This window comes from Letharia lupina (assembly GCF_014066315.1).
Source record: "Letharia lupina isolate WasteWater1 chromosome Unknown contig_2, whole genome shotgun sequence".
Taxonomy (NCBI): Eukaryota; Fungi; Ascomycota; class Lecanoromycetes; order Lecanorales; family Parmeliaceae; genus Letharia; species Letharia lupina.
In genome coordinates this window covers 1,118,020-1,136,749 of record NW_023502971.1, presented here as the reverse complement: position 1 = coordinate 1,136,749, position 18,730 = coordinate 1,118,020, and the positions used below count along the sequence as shown (strand labels likewise).

The 18,730-nt window shown below is 51.2% G+C and overlaps 8 protein-coding genes across 8 annotated transcripts; 3 read left to right on the top strand and 5 right to left on the bottom strand.

Annotated features, from left to right (window-relative positions):
* Nucleotides 1-1,732: 1,732 nt before the first annotated feature.
* HO133_004452 (uncharacterized protein) lies at nt 1,733-4,416 on the top strand (the record flags this gene model as incomplete). The annotated part of the gene is made up of 4 exons (XM_037295369.1): nt 1,733-2,027; nt 2,083-2,228; nt 2,281-3,684; nt 3,742-4,416. The coding sequence occupies 4 exons, from the start codon at nt 1,733-1,735 to the stop codon at nt 4,414-4,416; spliced, it is 2,520 nt and encodes an 839-aa protein (XP_037157370.1).
* A 949-nt stretch (nt 4,417-5,365) lies between these two features.
* Nucleotides 5,366-6,836, bottom strand: HO133_004451 (uncharacterized protein; the record flags this gene model as incomplete). Its single annotated transcript, XM_037295368.1, has 3 exons — nt 5,366-5,489; nt 5,549-6,318; nt 6,369-6,836. 3 exons carry the CDS (start codon nt 6,834-6,836, stop codon nt 5,366-5,368), a joined length of 1,362 nt encoding a protein of 453 aa, XP_037157369.1.
* A 350-nt stretch (nt 6,837-7,186) lies between these two features.
* Nucleotides 7,187-8,143, top strand: HO133_004450 (uncharacterized protein; the record flags this gene model as incomplete). The annotated part of the gene is made up of 1 exon (XM_037295367.1): nt 7,187-8,143. The coding sequence occupies one exon, from the start codon at nt 7,187-7,189 to the stop codon at nt 8,141-8,143; it is 957 nt and encodes a 318-aa protein (XP_037157368.1).
* Nucleotides 8,144-8,319: 176 nt separating this feature from the next.
* Nucleotides 8,320-10,548, bottom strand: HO133_004449 (uncharacterized protein; the record flags this gene model as incomplete). The annotated part of the gene is made up of 3 exons (XM_037295366.1): nt 8,320-9,036; nt 9,087-10,289; nt 10,369-10,548. 3 exons carry the CDS (start codon nt 10,546-10,548, stop codon nt 8,320-8,322), a joined length of 2,100 nt encoding a protein of 699 aa, XP_037157367.1.
* A 436-nt stretch (nt 10,549-10,984) lies between these two features.
* On the top strand, nt 10,985-12,440 carry HO133_004448 (uncharacterized protein; the record flags this gene model as incomplete). Its single annotated transcript, XM_037295365.1, has 4 exons — nt 10,985-11,097; nt 11,155-12,120; nt 12,190-12,349; nt 12,414-12,440. The coding sequence occupies 4 exons, from the start codon at nt 10,985-10,987 to the stop codon at nt 12,438-12,440; spliced, it is 1,266 nt and encodes a 421-aa protein (XP_037157366.1).
* Nucleotides 12,441-12,824: 384 nt separating this feature from the next.
* On the bottom strand, nt 12,825-13,717 carry HO133_004447 (uncharacterized protein; the record flags this gene model as incomplete). The annotated part of the gene is made up of 2 exons (XM_037295364.1): nt 12,825-13,328; nt 13,385-13,717. The coding sequence occupies 2 exons, from the start codon at nt 13,715-13,717 to the stop codon at nt 12,825-12,827; spliced, it is 837 nt and encodes a 278-aa protein (XP_037157365.1).
* Nucleotides 13,718-15,969: 2,252 nt separating this feature from the next.
* On the bottom strand, nt 15,970-16,332 carry HO133_004446 (uncharacterized protein; the record flags this gene model as incomplete). The annotated part of the gene is made up of 1 exon (XM_037295363.1): nt 15,970-16,332. The coding sequence occupies one exon, from the start codon at nt 16,330-16,332 to the stop codon at nt 15,970-15,972; it is 363 nt and encodes a 120-aa protein (XP_037157364.1).
* Nucleotides 16,333-17,541: 1,209 nt separating this feature from the next.
* Nucleotides 17,542-18,096, bottom strand: HO133_004445 (uncharacterized protein; the record flags this gene model as incomplete). Its single annotated transcript, XM_037295362.1, has 4 exons — nt 17,542-17,549; nt 17,694-17,777; nt 17,830-17,925; nt 17,976-18,096. The coding sequence occupies 4 exons, from the start codon at nt 18,094-18,096 to the stop codon at nt 17,542-17,544; spliced, it is 309 nt and encodes a 102-aa protein (XP_037157363.1).
* Nucleotides 18,097-18,730: the final 634 nt, after the last annotated feature.

Sequence of the window (18,730 nt, the reverse complement as noted above, 5' to 3'; positions counted from 1 at the left end):
GGCCTTGCCCAAGATACCAATGTTAGGGCCCAAACGTACCAGACGCGTAGAGTGTATTCTATTCGAATTATTTACTCTTCATTGTGAACCAGTCGACACGTCCGCCATTGTTCCCTCACTTTCTGTGGCTTGGTTCGATGTTGCGAAAGTCGACCGGGTAAAACTTCTGCAATGCGTTGTCTCTGGTCGTGTGAGGCTCCTTTAATCTCGGGATATGAGATTTCCGTCAAGATAGGTGAAACAAAATCGGAGGTAGCGGCTCCAGCCAACCCCGTGAGCGAACGGGGAGTGTGCAATCGGGGGGGGGGGGCCTCGTACAGCTACACTGTTACTTTTTACGACACTAACGGTAGGAATCGCGATAGGATACTCCAGCAGTATGCCAATGTATGTGGCGGAGTGGCAGGCGTAAGGCATGGCCTTTGAGACAATGTCCTGGTCAACCAGTCTGCCACGCTGTTCGATGGTTCCAGTGGTTGAGTGGCAATTAGCACCACCCTAGTTCCAGGGCCAGCAACGCGTCTAGGATACCACCGATTCGAAACCAATTTGTATCTTCCAGTCCTGGACCTACCTTGGCGCAAGAGAAGATCGCGTGCCTTGTTGACGCCAGTTGCCGTGGGCATTTCGACTGATATCAAGGTGACTGCTGGAAAATAGTCGGATGGCTAGGAGATTATTCATTAATGCTATGTGGTTTGCTTTTTCCTATTTTGACCAGTACCAGCAAGATGTTTGTCCACTTGAGACGCGGCCTCGACGCCCCCCACACTTTCGGCCGCGGGCAGAGGGTGCTCTCAGCAATGAATTGGATCAGATCGACGCACATCCACTGATATTGGCAATTGGTGCACAAGCCACGAGAAAGCACGCCTTAGAAAGCACGTCTTATGTCCCCCAGATCATCCTACTCTTGGATCCTTGCCAGCCGAGGGGCTAATGATTAGCAGCCCTAAGATGGGTTATTAAGCGTCATAGTCGACGCTTATTCGTCCTTCAACGGCATCACGCCCGAGCACGCCATAGCATATGTAGCTGCTAAGGACGACATGGTCCACGATCCTCCTGGGAAATGGGAAAAAAGGTCCAGAGATGATGATGATAATGATGAAAAGTACCTTAGGGCCGGATCGTCATGGACTCATCTTACACCCGAAGACATTACATCCCTCCGAGGCCCCCACACACCACACCCTCCTGCACCTGCATAGGCCTAGAAGTGCCTCAAGCATCGGCACTTTTTTCTCCTTTTTCCTCATCAACTCGTGACTCTCTGTCTTTTTCATCTTTCTGCTAAGTTACCATTTTCCATGGAGAAGTAAATCTAGCTCCTAGATTGGCGAAAGCCACGACAATCTTTTTACTTTTATACTCTAGCGGGAAATTCCATGCTTTCCAGAATCCTCGGGACTCGAAAAGAGGCCGCTTGTCATCCACCCATTCAGTTAGCTTTCATGCACCTAGAATACATCTACACACATATATACATGCTGCAAGACACGTCCCTGCAGACTTCCTTGCTCACCGTTTACTCTACTTCGCTCTGCCACCTTTTCCATATCTACCTCGTCTGCCATTGCTGATATTCTGCTGCTTGTCTGATCTCATACTCTGAAAAGGCTGAAGGCGGAGTGGAAGGTCAACAACGTCCTCCGAGTCGGCATAAAGCCAATCGAGGGCCCGCCCATCGACCTCAGTCGTATTACCTGCTGGCATTTGCTGAGGAAAGAATATGTCTTCGAGTGCGGCCACCAAAGTTGGCCATGGCCTCGCAAAGGTTTTGGGTATCAAGCTGCAGTATCGCAATCCAACCGGAGCCGGCCAAGTAGACCTGACAAGAGGCGAATCGGCCTACTCTGTATCCACAGCCGACACCTTTGTCGAACAGGAGCCTACATCACTGGAGTGGATCAGCCAGATCGCACCTACTCCTCGTACCTTTAAAAACTGGGCCTATCATCTCTTCCCCTTTACTCATTGGATTGGCCGCTACAATGCGTCTTGGCTCGTCGGGGATTTGATCGCAGGTCAGTCGCATTCCCTTTGGGCTCATGGATCGGTCAATTGATGACGGATCTACAGGTATCACCGTGGGAGCTGTCGTCGTTCCTCAATCGATGGCTTATGCCAAATTGGCCCTGCTTCCCGTCCAGTTCGGTCTGTATTCTTCATTCATGGGCGTTTTGATATATTGGTTCTTCGCCACATCCAAGGATATTACCATTGGCGTCAGTATTATACAAGGTCTCTCTTTGTCGTGCTTTTGCTGACGATTGATAGCCCGTCGCCGTCATGTCAACAGTTACCGGCACCGTGGTCACCGAAGTCATCAAGGTGCTCCCCGAATATAAAGATCACCCCAACATCATTGCTTCAGCACTTGCTGTCATTGCTGGTGCGGTCATCTGCTTCATCGGGCTTATTCGTTGTGGCTGGATAGTCGACTTCATCTCTCTGTCCGCTATTTCCGCCTACATGACTGGGTCTGCCTTGAACATCGCTGTTGGTCAAGTCCCCGCGCTAATGGGCATCACTGGATTCTCCAACAGAGACGCCACTTACAAGGTCTTCATCCACATTTTGCAGCATCTCGGGCGAACCAAGCTCGACGCTGCCTTGGGCCTGACCGCTTTAACTATGCTATACATGATACGGAGTGTTTGTAACTATGGAGCTCGAAAGATGCCACACAGAGCCAAGACGTTTTTCTTCATTTCGACCCTCCGAACCGCTTTCGTCATTCTTCTCTACACCCTGATCAGTTGGCTCATGAACAGACATCACCGTAAGAAGCCTCTCATCGCGATCCTGGGCGCAGTGCCCCGAGGATTTAAGAACGCTGCAGTCCCAACAGTAAACAAGAAGCTCATCAAAGCTTTCGCAAACCAGCTACCCGCATCCATCATTGTGATTCTCATCGAGCATATCGCGATCGCCAAATCCTTTGGTCGTATCAACAATTACACGATCGACCCATCCCAGGAGATGGTAGCCATTGGAGTTAGTAATTTACTTGGCCCGTTCCTCGGAGCTTATCCAGCTACGGGATCTTTCTCCCGAACCGCCATCAAGGCGAAAGCCGGCGTGCGAACTCCGCTCGCTGGTGTAATAACCGCCCTTGTGGTCCTTCTTGCCATCTACGCGCTGCCTGCCGTCTTCTTCTACATTTCCAACGCAAGTTTGTCAGCGGTCATCATCCACGCAGTCGGGGACCTGATCACGCCCCCAAACACCATTTACCAATTCTGGCGCATCTCTCCGTTGGAAGTCATCATCTTCTTTGCCGGTGTCATTGTGACTGTCTTTGCCAGCATCGAGGATGGTATCTATACAACCATTTGTGTTTCGGTTGCCGTACTGCTATTCCGCGTCGTCAAAGCCAAAGGTCGCTTCATCGGCAAAGTGAAAATCCATTCGGTCATTGGAGATCACATGGACGGTCAAACCGGCTCTTTCGGCTCCAACGACCCTGACAAATCCACCCGGAATCTCTTCCTCCCAATAAGCCACAATGATGGCTCCAATCCCGAAGTCGACGTCGAATCACCGTACCCGGGCATCTTCATGTACCGCTTCTCGGAGGGTTTCAACTACCCTAACGCCAACCACTACCTCGATGACATGGTCGCCACCATCTTCAAAGAAACCCGCCGCACCAACCCTGCCCAATACCCCAAACTCGGCGTAAGCTCCTTTTCTCCAACCCCATTGCCCTATAGCATCAACTAACACGCAACCCAGGACCGCCCCTGGAACGACCCTGGCCCTCGCCGCGGCCAACCCATCCCCATCCAACCCGACAAACCCACCCTCAAAGCCATCATCCTTGACTTCTCCTCCGTCAACAACGTCGACATCACATCTGTCCAACACCTCATCGACGTCCGCAACCAACTCGACCGCTACGCCTCCCCGGACACCGTGGACTGGCACCTCGCCTGCATCAACAACCGCTGGACCAAACGAGCCCTCGCCTCCGCCGGCTTCGGCTTCCCCACCCCCCAAGGCGACGCGCCGGCATTCGAGCGCTGGAAGCCCGTCTTCAGCGTGGCGGAAATCGGCGGCCAGAACAGCGCCGCGGCGGCCGCCGAGTACGACGTGAACGAGAAGGCGCTGAGGCGCCAGCGGACGGAGGAAGCGCGGAGCCGCAGCATCGGCGGCGACAAGGCCGACGCCATCGCGCGCGGCCTCGACACCGCCAGCTCCACCAGCGGCAGCGACCTCGCGCTGCAGCTCGAGAACAGCAAAGCGTACGGCGGCGGCAAGGGCCCCCGGGCTCGGGTGGCGGCCGTGCACGGGCTCAACAAGCCGCTGTTCCACGTCGATCTGACGAGCGCGCTGCAGAGCGCCGTCGCCAATGTGGAGATGAGAGGCGACGGGGCCGTGGCCAAGGGAGTGGGTACCGAGGGGGTTTGAATGGCACGGAGTCGTGGGCCGGAACGGACGACCTTTGGGGATCAGTATTACTGTTCATCCTTGATTGGAAATATAATCTCTGGCATCTTTTTTTTTTAAGTTTGTATCCACGAGCCCGGGGCATGTATTTGTGGGGGATACGTATATAGATATAGCCAGTAGTTTTCCTGCCGACACTCGTTCCTTATATACTTGGGTCCAGACAAGACAAACACGATGGATTGAACCTGTTGGTTACGTGGAAGTGCACTCAGTGATCCGATGGTACTTTTTATTTTTTTTCTCGGAAAAGATCATTCCGGTCGAAATGCAGTACCTACTCGAGCTGATCATGAACCTTTTTTTTACGAACCTGTTCATGCACAAGCAACATACACAACGCAAACAAATACTCCAACATCAAAGATCTCACTGTACAGCGAGGTTCTGGTGGTGGATAGGAGAGAGTTGCGAAGTTCAAGACGCTTGTTATTCACATGAAAGGTCACAGATTTGAGAAGCTGCAGATTCTGACTTCACATTCAATAATGATCAGTACAGTGGAAGGGTTGCTACCGGTCCAAACCCCGCATTCTGGACGGTACCAACAAAGTACGAAGCTTTTCCATAATAGGATATTGGCCGACCACTACCACCTCATGCAGCGTTGCCTCGAGTTCGAAAAATGACTTCACGGCGTTGTACCGATGAAACTGGTGTTGGGCGAATTCTTCCGAGGCGCGTCTCGGGCTCACTCGGGTCAGTGCTTAGCGTCCACAGTGTTTAAGATGACCGCACCTTCCAGCTGTCTCATTGTAGAGTACAATAAAGTCGGAGGAGAGGGATACCTTCATTCGTGTAACAGGCTATCATGTTTTCCCTAAGTTATCGGAGAATGTCGAAGCAATGATCTTGAGTAGTGGACGCATGTGACCAGGAATCCGGCCATCGACGTCTTCCTGCATATTCTTCATTCTGCATGGTGTACAAGCTCTTCGTAGAGGTCGGAGGGAATCTTGCGGACGAGGTTGACAGTCAACGCAATGATCTCTTTGGCCTGCAGTGGTGGGAAAGATCTGAGCAGCTTGCCGGGACTGGCACGCACATATCAGCCTTTGAATACGTATTTAGACCGCGGGTCTCTGCTACATACCTAGGATCCGCAAGAAGTTCCTCCCTCATCATCATGAGTTGAGAACAGATGCACAGGATATTCAAATGCGAACCGTAAGCGAAGAGAAAGTCCCAGAGTAGAAGAACCTCAGGTAACGGCGGCGTGCATGCAGACATGGTTAGAACTGATGCGAAGGCGTAGATCTGCGCGTTCACTCCCTTAGACGTCAAATAAGCTGATAGTCTTGAATCGGCGACGGTAAGGCATCTCTCCACCAAGGCGACCCCTTTGTGAACACCATCCATAGCACCACGAATGTAGCCGGGACACTCTCGGGTGATGAAATGATAGAATGCAATGAAAGCTTGCGGTTCAGTTCGGCACGTGTATAAAAACGGAGCGCAAAGCACGTTCATGCCTTGAACATAGATTCCCGGTTCAGAGCCACCTGCCTCGGAGCCTTCATTCGTTGCTGTCGAGGCTCCTTTTGCGTGCTTTATAGCTGGCGAAGCATGTTGTAATTCTGGGCTGCCAAGGTCGTTGGAGGCATTGGTGATTCTACCCGAATCAGTCAATCGATCTGACTTAGCATCGTACAATTTCCAAGCCACTGCATTGAGAAGGCGGATAATGGAGTTTTCCCGGACTCGTCGCTGAAACAGCACGTTTGTCATCAGAGTGCGATGCGTATCATTGCGTATTTTAGCGTATGCTGGGGAAGGGCCACGGCGTATTAGATTGAGGTAGATGTCTGTTGAAAGTGGTGGACAGTTTAGGAGGATCAGCCAGACATAGATGCGGAGATCAGACTACGAAAGCCGTATCAGCAGTCATCCTTGAGGTGCTGCCAGAACCTTACCATGCCATCATTGTCCGCCTCTAAACCGTCAACCAAGATCCAGTGTCGAAGACTCTGTAGTGCATCCGGCATATCACTTCTTGGTCCATGTCGTATGAGAGACCTTAATTCGTCTTTGGGGTCTATAGGCTTCTTTGGCACTTGGATTCGCTTCAGCGAGGGTCCACCATTTACTGGATGTGGGACCACCGCATCGCTGTTGGAGCGTGCTCGGATGTGCTTCTGCGGCGAAGGTATGGCGGGGACAGGTGGAGGTGGTATTGGGGTATTCTGCGTTATGCCTGTAATTCGCTGCTGCTGCCGTTGCTGTGATATCAGAGAAGGACCGTTGAGTGCAGAGTAATTGGATGACAGTTGATGAGCGGATTTTTGCTGTCGAAGTCGGCCCAGGCTTCTAGGTGAACCGAGGTGTGGACCTGCAGAGGAAGGAGGTAGATGAGGAGCATTCTTGCTGGGAGAGCTCGTCATATCTCAATTGGACCCAAAGACGATACTAATACGGAACTTTGAGACAGGAATTATTCTCCAGATGAAAGGCTAATAGATCAATATCAATCAGAATGTGAATGTGTGGCAGTGGGACAAGGATGCTAGCTTGGGAAACCACTCCCGGGAGTTCCCATCGTAGATTCGAAAAGCACGATGCTTGGCACTTCGCGTGTTTGGCGCGTCAAGCTACTGTAAGGGCAACTTCAATCGCTTTCCAGGGGCTGCTTCATGACGTCGACCTATTGTATTTTGGCGCAAAACCCCCTGACATCCGGTGCTTGACACGATGGCTTTCCCACCACCATTCAATCCTCTGACTATCGACTGCAATGCCTCCCAAAAAAGCTCAGACCAAAGATTTTGTTGTCGACAAGTCCACCGAGGCCGGCGCAAAACCAGCGGCTGAATCCAAAGAGGAACCCTCAACGAGCAAATCTAATGGAACATCTAAGAAGCGGAAAGCGCCCGCCGCATCTGGACCAAACAAAGTCCCACGCCGCTCCGCTCGCAGCACACCTTCCGCCCCAGTCGACGTCGTCAAGATGCTCCACTTTCTACTTTCGCCCACCTCATTGGACCTTTGCCGTCCGAAAGACGAGATCGAAGACCTCCAGGCCCGTGGGGCGGAAACCAAAACTTATAGCACATCCACTTTCACCCCGTTCGAAGAGCTCGTCTGCGCCGTCATACTGAGCCGGCCTATCGGCCACATGCTAGGGCTGCGATCCATCCGAACGATCTTCAATGCGCCGTACGAATTCACCACGCCGAAGAAGATTCGAGAAGCCGGAAACGAGGGCTGCAGGGAAGCTTTGGATAAGGCGCGGACGCAGCACCGGCAGAGAACGGCCGAAGAGCTGGTGCTGCTCGCCGACGCAGTCGTCAACAGCTTGGGATATGGGGACGAGGACGTGAGTCTGGAGCGGGTGAGAGAGGAGAGTGAGCACGATTATGAAAGGGAGAGGGAGATGTTGAGGAAGAATGTGAAGGGGTTGGGGAAGACGGGGCTCGACATTTTCGCGCGAAGGATACAGGGTGTTTGGCCGAAGGTTTATCCTTTCGTTGATCAGAGGACGCTGGCGGCGGCGGAGAAATTGGGGTTGCCTGGTAGTGCGGAGGAAATGAGTGATATGTTGGATGAGCATTGGAAGAAGCTTGACGTGAAGGATATTGAGGCTAAAGATGAAGAGGAGAAGAAAAGGAAAGCGTTTGTAAGAATCTTGGAGAGAGCGGTCGGGGCTGATCTGGAAGGCAATATTGACTCTGTAAAGTCCGAGGCGGCCTGAGACCTCTACTGTCTATTCATTGTACAAAGTCTGTGAAGCTGATGTGCAACCTGTCTATGGACTCGTCTCGAAATCTCTGGACTTCTGATGCAATGCAGTAGAAAGAACGAGCCGCGCGCCATGCATACCACCTACTATTAATGTCACTCTATGATTCACCCACCCTTACTATGCAATCAATTCGCACCAACCCCCGACAGCGGCACCCAACCCTTGCCAGCGGGGATCTTGGGCCTCCCAAAATTCTCGTCCAAATCTAGGATGACTTTTAGTGCATTTCGACTTCTCAAATACGGCAACGGTGCCTTCGCTTCTTGTAATCCGACAGCAGGCTCAGCGTGGCCCCCAATTGAAAGTCCTTCGCTCTGGCTTCCTGGCATGGGCAGCAGCTTCTGTAGGACCTCGTAACCTGCAAGCGTGAAACCGAATTGGGGCGACGATCTCAGCACTCGAGCTGGTCCGCCCTTGAAGAAAGCTCTGAAGCCTTCCTCTTTGTATACAGTACTCGCACAGTGCCGGAGAGAGGTGTATTTAGTGTCACCTTTCCGGGCTTCGACTTGAAGACGAGTCTTAATGACATCGCAAGGCGTGGTGAGGTATGCTGCGGGCATACCAGCAATCGCGCCTGCGGTGAGGAGTTGGATTATACCTAACTTCTTATTTGGGCCTTCGCCAAAAAAGTCGCGTTTGAGGTGATTGTAAGTTGGGAAATATATGCCGGAGAACGGCACGTCGCGCAGCAAACAAGCACTTGCACCTTTGTACAAGCCGACCAGACCTAAGTTCTTCACGATCCACATTGCAGATCTTCGAGGAACGCCCTCGACTGTCTTGGCAACTTCTCCTTGTACTTGCAATCTTATTTTGACGATTTCCAGAGGGTTCGTGAAGACCTGGTTCTAAGTCAGCAAAACGATTTTGAGACGAAAGACGTACGACGTACCACTTGACAGGCACCTGCTGAAGCGCCAGCAACGATTTCGTGTGGCCACCAGATGGCTCCCGATTCCGGATTACTGTAGTGGCCTCTGATCAAATCGTTGACTGTGAGCTTGATAGCCTTTTCAGGCGCCACACCGACCAGCTGTGGGAGAACCCCTGAGTACAGGCCTTTCGCGCCTTCATTTTTGATGACTTTCCTCGCGCAATCGATGGAATTCTTATACAACATCTCCCCAACGCGTTGACTTCGTTGATTCTGCATTCTCGTCTTCACTAAGTCGATTGGGTACACCATGAAGGCGCCAAAAGCACCTGCTATACTTCCAAGAGCGAAATGGTGTGCGGACTCCAGTACAATATGTAAGTATCTTCGTGTCGTCGAGATGGCTTTCTCGGCTGTCTCTGAGGCAGCACCTGCTGCCCCGATTCCCAGCGCATATGCGCTCTGCCATGAAGAGTCGAGAACTTTGGCAAAGTCTTGGAGCGACAGTCGACCCGAGGGTGCGTCAAGGCCGGCGAAATGGAAGAGAATATCAGCCTCCATGGGGGTAATTAGAGAAAATCTTGTTATCCGTGCCGCTTCATTGAGAAAATCTGTGCGTGTGATTGTACCATCCTGGCTCTTCTTGGTGGCGTTCCGAATAATGAGGTCGACCAAGTCCATTTCCCTTATGACGTTCTGGAACGCTCGCACGTTCGCGTACGAGATTTTGCTGCCTGTCGAGATATTGCATAGGGTAGGTAGGTTTTCGAGTAAATGATCTGACAATTTGTGCCGTGCAGTCTCCAGAATGATGCGCTGGAAATCTTCGGGCTCTATGTATCCATCGTGGTCTTTGTCAAAGATATGGAATGCCTGCCGTATCCTCTCGCCCTGTAGGCCCCGCAGCATTTGGGAGAATTGTGGATATGTGATATCGTGACGGTGCTTTTTTGATCCCACGTATAGGGATGCCCACTCACTGCCCCAATCAAATGGAATCGTGTCGGATCCCTTGTTAATATTGTAGAGTCTCTGGAAATCGTCGTACTTGATTGTGCCTGTGCCACTTTCGTCGAAGAGACGAAAGGCAATCTCGTACTCAGCGTCCGGTTTGGCAAGTAGATTCTCGAAGCTCCCCCAGTCTTGCAAAGTTATTCGTCCAATCCTCTTTCGATCCGCGATCTGGAACAAGATAGCGTATTGCTCCCTTTTTATTTTGTGCTGCGACCGAAACAAGGTCAGCAGAAGGTCTCTTTCGCAAGCAATTTTTGAACGGAGCAAGCCTGGGGCGAGAGCTTACATAGTTCTCACTGGCGGGTGCAATTGCATTCACAAAATCCTCCTCGGTCATATAGTAATCATCTGTAACCTCATCCTGCCTCGCATTGCGGTCGAATGTAGCTTTGGTCTGTTGTGAAAGTTCGGGCTCTCTCGTTGTCCCTAGGAGAGATTCCGTGACGGCTTGTTTCGCAGTCGCCATGGCCTCTCAACAAGTGCCCACAGGCGAGGAGAGCTTTCTGCTTCGTTCTGTCTCAGAGATTGGGTCTTCGTAGCCTCCGCAAAAGGGTCCACCGAGCTTCTCCAGGGGTTAGGGAGAGGTTATAGGTTGTCAAGAAACCCTTTTGCTAGTGCTGCTTCTCCTGCGTAGGTCTTGACCAACGAGACATGTTTGAGACGAGGCGCGAGGGTCTTTCAATGGGGATTCAAGGGTGATCAACGCGGACGAGGTGAATGAAATTGACTTCCAACAGGCCATCTGTTTTGGGTTTTGTCGGGCACGGACCAATTCCGCCGCGGTATTTTTTCGCCATGCTCCCTCGAGTGCCTGATAGAGTGGCACGAGTGGACAGTTACTATAGGACATGGTGCTTTGATGCTTTTGTGATTTCTGCTTCCTAGCTATTGCCGGTAAACGGATGCTGGTATTGCATTCAAGATGTCTGCGACGTCCAGCACTTTCCTTCGCACGAGCAGCAAATCTCGCGCATAGCCGCCGCAAGCTCTTGACCCTTGCCATTGAAACCTCATGGTATAAATGACCTCTTGGTCTAATTATTCACCATCTATTCTGACAAGAGTGTGGTAGTGACGACACATCGGTAGCAATACTCCAAAAATCCAATGATGCGGCGCCTCATACACAGCTCCACTTCCACCAGAAAATCACAGCCAACAACAGCGCCCATGGCGGCGTGCACCCAATTGTATCTCTCGAATCCCACCAGGAGAATCTAGCGGCTCTGATTTCAGAGGCCCTCCACGTCTTGCCAAATACAGGAAACTCCAAGCCCGACTTTATCTCGGTCACTCGTGGACCGGGTATGCGCTCCAGCCTCGCTACCGGCCTGGACACCGCGAAAGGCCTCGCGGTCGCGTGGCAAATCCCTCTCGTGGGCGTCAATCACATGCAAGCACACGCGCTCACGCCTCGCCTCGTTTCGGCTCTTTCTGGCAGTTCTCCCAACGCAGCGCCCCCTTTCCCATTCCTCTCTCTGCTCGTCTCAGGAGGTCACACTTTGCTCGTGCATTCGAAGGAAATATGCGATCATGCCATACTCGCTACGACGACAGATATAGCTATTGGCGACTGTATCGACAAAATCGCGCGATTGGTGCTCCCACCTGATGTATTGAAGGAAGGATCGGATATAATGTACGGCCGCCATCTTGAGCGCTTTGCTTTCCCCAATGGCTCGGCCGATTACAATTACACTGCACCCACTAGTCGCGCAGAAGAGCTTGCAAGAAATTCTACCAAATGGGGCTGGGCGCTCGTCCCACCACTTGCGGAAACGAGGTCAGGATCAAAGAGTAAAGCCATGGAGTTTACGTTCTCCGGACTCGGTAGTGCGGTAAAGAGGATCTATGAAGGGAGAGAGAAGATGCAAGATGAGGAGAGGATAGAGCTGGCGAGCGAGAGCATGAGGCTTGCGTTTGAACATTTGGCCAGTAGAGTGGTATTGGCATTACGAGATCTGAGGAAGAAAGGGAGCGGGGTAGGAACATTAGTTGTTAGCGGCGGCGTGGCTAGCAATGCGTTTCTGAGAACTGTGTAAGTCCTTGCCGTTGATGTTGCTATTTGCAGTCATGTGTTGGCATTTTTTGACTAGGATCATGATAGGCTCGGCTCCTTCCTCACAGCCCGTGGTTTCCAAAACGTCACGCTCACCTTCCCACCCGTTGAGCTATGCACCGATAATGCCGCTATGATTGCTTGGACGGGCATGGAGATATATGAGAATGGATGGGAGAGCGATTTGAGATGCAGACCGCTACCGAAAGTAAGCGCCCTTCCTGAACTGTTGATACCCTTTCCATATTCTTCAAACATGTCATCAGACTCAGGAACCCGTCCAAGAAGAGAATCTCTGACACCGAAATGGTATAGTGGTCAATTGACCCCAATGCAGAAGATCGAGGGATTCTGGGTGCGGAGTATTGGAGAAAACGGGATATATAGCAAGTCTTGAGGTGGTGGTGGTGGTGATCGTGGATAAGACGTTTAAGCATTAGACAGTTAATGATACAAGCTATGAAGCACGCTTTTTCGTAAATCTGAAATTAAAGAAAGTTGGTAGTCATACACCAGCATCTCTAATTGTACAAAAAATTAAGGAAAATCGTCCTCTTCACATTGTAACGTGTTCCCCGCAAATATAAACGTAGAAAACGAAGGCTGATAAGAAAAGAAAGAGGTCTAAAAAGGTATCGTAAGTAGTATAAGTCAGAGTGCAATATCCGTTCGTCGTTATTGTGCTAGTGAGTCGTAACAGCCGGCGAATGATGCGGCGAGTGATGCAAAACGGCTGAGATACTTGGCATGCCAAAGGCAGCACTGAAGCTCGGAAGTGTCTGTGGTTGCTGGTGAATAGAAGGAAATTGAGGTGCGGCTGTCACTGTGGGCGTAAACCCTGCCAATGAAGAGGAGGCATTGCTGTTGATGCTAAACGACCGGGCGGAGCTATAGGAAGGTGAAGTATTAGATATGCCGCCAGCGGAGTAAGAGGCTGGCTGGTGGTCATCTCTGCTCGATCCGAAAGCATTGCCGTTGACGAATGGATGATCTTCAGGACCAATGGCGCTATCGTTGAAGCCGTCTTCTTCATCTTGATGCGATCGGGAGCGCTCACGCCGGGATGGCGGAAAGCGACTGTCTATGATCTCGTCGGAGTCGAAGTCATGGCCTAGATTTGCGCGAGCTTCGCGCCGTGAGGCTGTACGGCCCGCTGTCTGGAGGGTCTTCAGGCCTTTCTCCATGCACTAGATCACTTGTTAACCAATGTATACTTTGTTCGATCACAAGTAGGGTGGCATACCTTTGCTTCAACATTCTGCCACTTTTCGCCGATCCTGTCGGCGAGGATCTTCCACATTTGCTCGCGGACGTCGACGTAGGCTTTGGCTAGTGTTTCTACCTTGACGCCGTCCCAATTATCGGCGCTGTTCCGCTTGTCCATGAGTCTTTCATGGCGCTTGCGGCAGGCATTGGCGGTCTTGTCTGGGAAGAACTGGGAGGCAATGGGTTGCCAATTGAGACCTCGTTGGCGAGCTTGCATGAGCAGCTCGTCGTTCTCTGGAGGCCAGGACTGGGATGCATGACGGTCCGAGGCCGAGGCCGAGGCCTGGGATGATGTGTGATGGGACGCCATAGCTGAAGGTAATAAGGTGGTTGAAGTAGCGACTGGGTAAGGCGTTGATCGATGTTGTGTAGTAGTGGGCTTGGGTGCTCTGGGCATCTTATGATAAAGAAAAGTACGTAATGATTGACTGTGATGTAACCTCACCGGGAGGAAGGAGAAGGAAGAGATACAGAGAAAGGAAAAGATCGTCTGGAAGACAAGGCAGGACGCGGGGTTATATATGCAAGATGAAGCTAGGAAAGGCTTATGATGCAGGAAGCATGTGGATGGTAAGGAAAAGCGAAGAAACAGAGAAGGCTAAGCAGAGAAGCAGAGAAGGTACCAGTAAGAGAATGCCCCTGATCGCTGGTCGTGTTTTACCGACTACTCCTGCGTTGTGAAGAAGTAAACATGATGCGGTTGAGGCGAAGCATACGAACTTATAATCCTTTGCAGCAAGCTGGGTATGCAGGCCATGATGGCGGTCTCTGGCGGTACCTGTTTTGGCCTTGGCGCCAGAGGGCTAGAGAAGGGCTATTGTTGGAATGTTTTTCTTTAGTGAGCTAAAATGTGAAACATAGCTTTCTTCGGCCACGAGGGGAAGAAGCGTCAACAAGGTCGACCTATGAAGACCCGGCAAGTTTGGAGGAGGTCTCGTTCTATAGGCCAATTATCTTAGGTGCTGACTTCTCCGTTCTATCTGTTCTATCTTTGTTCCATGCTTGCTGGTCCGGCGGTTGGGAGCAAGTAAGCGCGGTGCCAAGGGCGGGAGCTAGTCTACGATGGGTGTAGATCACTTCTATTTTCGGGTCACCCTTCTCTACTGAAGTGTACTTACCTACTTTACTTTTAAACTTCTAAAAGATTGAGGCTTTGATCTGCCCTTTCTCTGCATTACTGATGCCTACCACAGTGCAAAAATCGGCGAGCTGGCCGAGTGGGGAAACCTGGGAAGAGGGTGTGCAGATCTCCATCATGCGCTGCAATCGCAATGTATCCATCAGTTCGTGCTGAGAGTCAAGGACTTTGTTTGAGGCACAGAAGGCACAGAGGCACAGAGGCACATTGAGAATTTGGGGATGGCTTTTGACTTTTGGAGCCTCGCCGACTCCTCCACGGATATTCCACCTTGTAAACAGTAGACCTTGCGCCGAAGTGATCTTCTGGAGGAAAACCCTACCGGTTACGGCAACTACGCCGTTGATGTAACAGATAAGTGTAAATGTGTGTATTGGTTTAACTTCATCTCCGGCTTGACAATGCGATGCAACGATGGGTGCTCGGACAGACATCCGGGAGCGACTCTTTCCCACATGACCACAATGTGCTGTGATGGCAGAACGCTGAGAACAGAGCCTCACAAATTGCCTTCAAATTTTGGGGATTTCACCATCATCCATGGGCGCAGCATCATCTACCGCGCTCCTTTCTAAACACGAGTCCTCGTGTTTGAGAAGTTTGCCTCGTCTGCTGAATCCAATCTGACACACAAAGTCCTCGGGTTTCAGATTTTGGCTTGGCCGACTTCGCCCTGGAACAAGAACGATACGTATTGCCAGCGTGCCTCAAATTGCCTTGAAGAAAGCTGGCTTCGCCCCCTGACGCTTACCTACTCGAGTTAAAATTTCAGGTACGGCTACTGCAGGTACGTACATACCCATCACCACCATTGTTGCACCGCCTCGCTCGTCACCTGAACTTCGGCTTTCGTGGGCGGGATGTTGCGGGGCTATCTTTCAACGGCTTTCGGGTTAATTCTCCTACGTCGTCCAAGTGCTTATGCTAGGTTCAGCTTTCCGTAATTCTAACGCGATTCCGTACACTTAGGACCATGTTTCTCAGAATATTTGCTGTGGGACCTTGCAGAGTATCAGGAAGGTCTCAGCTCGGTCGTTTAGACTTGCTCGGTTCTTTTAACACTTTTAGCTTAAGATAATGAGGACCAAACGGAAACCACGGAACACATTTTCGTGGCAGGTTGTGAGCCTTCAACGTCAAAGCTATATTTGCAGTCTTAGCTCCATGGCGATTATTCATCCCATGAAATCATTGTCACGAGATGTATCCACGTCACCAGAGAGTACGTTTGCAAATGTCATGCTTCATTGTCATCTATCTCATGAATACGTCCTCATATGTTAGCCTCTCCCCACGGTCTTCTGCTACATAGCCTTGTCTATCACCCGGAGAGCTCCAACGGCTCGGCGCGTGTTCCGGGCGGAAGACCGCTCGACCAGAGGCAAAGTAGGGAATGCGGCCCCCACTACCCTTCCATTTCCCTCTCACAAGCTCCTGCCGCTTCCCCATCTTCGCTCGTCCTTGCTCATCTTCACGTATGTGCCGTGGTAATCCTCTGGAACAGGACTGATGCATCGGACCGCAGGCTCCTCTCTGAACTGAAGCTTCTTTCCTGTCGAGCGTGAAGTTTGTCCCTTCTTAAGAATGCTTTTGGTATTTGAGGGCTCGGCGTAAGCGAATGTAGGTGGCTGCAAGGTGGAGAAACCTCGCTGGTTGAGGCGGGTATTACGGACTGTAGGGCTCATTGGGGAAGGTGAGAGGGGTGTCCGTGGAAGGGGAGACTTAGTGAGGGTAGTCGGTGTGGCGGTGAGAACGGCAAGCTTAGGTCTGGCTGCTCGGGCAAGCATATTGACAGTGGCGTCGGGATTATGATGAATGTTGGTGAGGGAAGGATGATGTAAATCGTGGGAGCCTTGTGGCGGATTGCTGAAGAATGCAAGGATGAGGGAGGAAGATGGCCTGGTCAACAGGAAAGGTATGGGAGTAATGTGAGAAGCGTGTTTGATCAAGGAAAGGAGATAGCGATGTCAGAATTGGACCAGCCAATCGATCAGATGAGAAGAAATTGGCAAGTACTAAATCAAAGACAAGGACAGGTAGTGGAGCAAGGGGTGGAGAGAGAACAGTAATTGGAGCTGCGAAGCGTCTATATATCTTGTCTTCCCCAGTTTCCATCCACGGTATACAAGAAGAAAACCCTCAGTTGCGAATGGGCTTAGCGAATCAGAGTGGTTGTTTCGATGCTAAGCGCTGGTTCTTGCAGGTGGGGTAGATTCTCTGCGCTCGCTGCGGTGGGATAACGAAATTTATGCAAGCCTCTGCACATGTCGGATGAACACCAACCAGTCGGACAATCAAACGCAGTGAGACGGAAAATTTACCTGCCTATGGCGGATTAGCTTGCACCCAACCTCCATTATCGGATAGCCTAGGGTACCGAGCTAATGCGCGATGTTCGAGTGCCTGCTTTTTTGTTGGTGAGTCGAAGTGCAGACTGAGGCACTAAGCACAAGACAAGACGCTTCGCTTTATTACTTTATCAAGCAGCCTAGGGGTGCGACCTCAAAACTTTATCATGCCGAGGAGCGGAGAGGAAGCTTTTGGGGTGTTTATTCGATCCACGCCTAGTGTTTCTGTGGAAAGTACTCTGTAGACTAAGTTCATGCAACTGCCGCTTGTTCTGAAAGCACGCCTGGACCCTATTAAGACATGCGGTGTAGAAGCAATGCTGTGGCCACACATTTTGAACACATTCTAGTCCCGCAGGTACACCTCGTATGAAGTAGACGCCAAGCGTATGATCAGCGTCGAATAGCTGATCAAGTGGGCTACCACGATCTTGCAGCGAAGAGGCCAACAAGGTAAACATGCGTGTTTCTCGATCTTAGGCCTGGCTGTTGTCGATATGCAGCGTTTGCTGTACTGCTGCTTTGCTGAGTGCCGCCAAGCTTGAGTGGGGACCAAAAAGTCCCAAGGCGAGCCCCTATTCTAGAGTCCTGTTTATGTAGCAGAGACGGGAAGGCTCTAGGGGTTGATGTGTATCGTTTGTCTTTAACTCATCCGCCTATGGAGAGTTCGGAGTCAGCATCTCTTCTTCCGAGCAATAATTCGAGTAATGAGGCAGTTCTAATGGAATAAAGAACCATTCCGCTTCCGGAATTTATCTTGCAACTTCAGATGAGGTATAAATGCAACGAAATGTACACACCAGCACGTTCGCCACCCTGTTGCATGGCGGTCACCTGTTTGCGAAGCTCGACGTAGAAGTCTTTACCATTGCTCATGTTCTTGGCTATAGATCATCAGTGCTGAGTAAAGTGAGTTTTGAAGGCTGGTAGACATACGATTGGAAGCCCAAGCTTGCCCAGATCTCGTATTATTTGCGGCTCCCGGCTGGTACTTTGATGCTTTGACTTCTTCGGAGGTGAGGTTTTTGATTGCTGATACGCGTCAAAATTTAGTCATAAGATGCTATGTCTCTATAGTTTACCATTTTTCAAGCAATCTCGCACCTCTTGAGAATTAAAGGAGGGTGTCGGAGGGCCTTCTGAGGGTGGATTGTATGAATGTTGTCTGTCGCGGCCGTTGCTAGCCCAGGCATTGTTCGACATTTGAAAGTCTGGACTGACTGAAGTGCTAGGGGTCCCGTTGACGTCCTGTCCGCGATCCTTGTAGATAGCTACCGTTACTCCAGCAAGAGCTTTTTGCTCATCTTCACTGCTCTAAGGTCAGCTAGGTGGGTGCTTCTAAACCTCAGCCAACGCTAGTGTACAGTACCGGAGAGCCATTAGGCCGACCCAGCCACATTCCCCTGATTAGTAAGAGATTGCAGTAGTAAATAGGGGACACGTCCTGGCTGATCTTACCGTCTTCCCCATACCTCGCTGTCGCCACCCTCTGCCCTCCCACCCCTCTCACACCTCGCTATCGTCAAATCTTCGCGTATATCATTCTCAATAGCCTCAATGTCATACCCCCGCCTCGTGCGCCAGACCGCACCCCGGAGGCAGAGTACTCGGACGAATTTTTGCCACTTGAGGAAGAAGATAGTGGCCCCAGCGATGGCGAGTGAAGCAGGCCCATCTATTCTGACGCGTCTAGGTCATTATCGCCCTCCTCGAAGCCCTCTACCTCCCCCTCCTCCTACAAACGTAAGGCGTCTACCTCCCTAGACGAGTGGAAAAAATACCCTCGAAGAGGTAGCAAGGGTAGTAAGCCCGCTCCAGTAATACCTCCGAAGCTGGC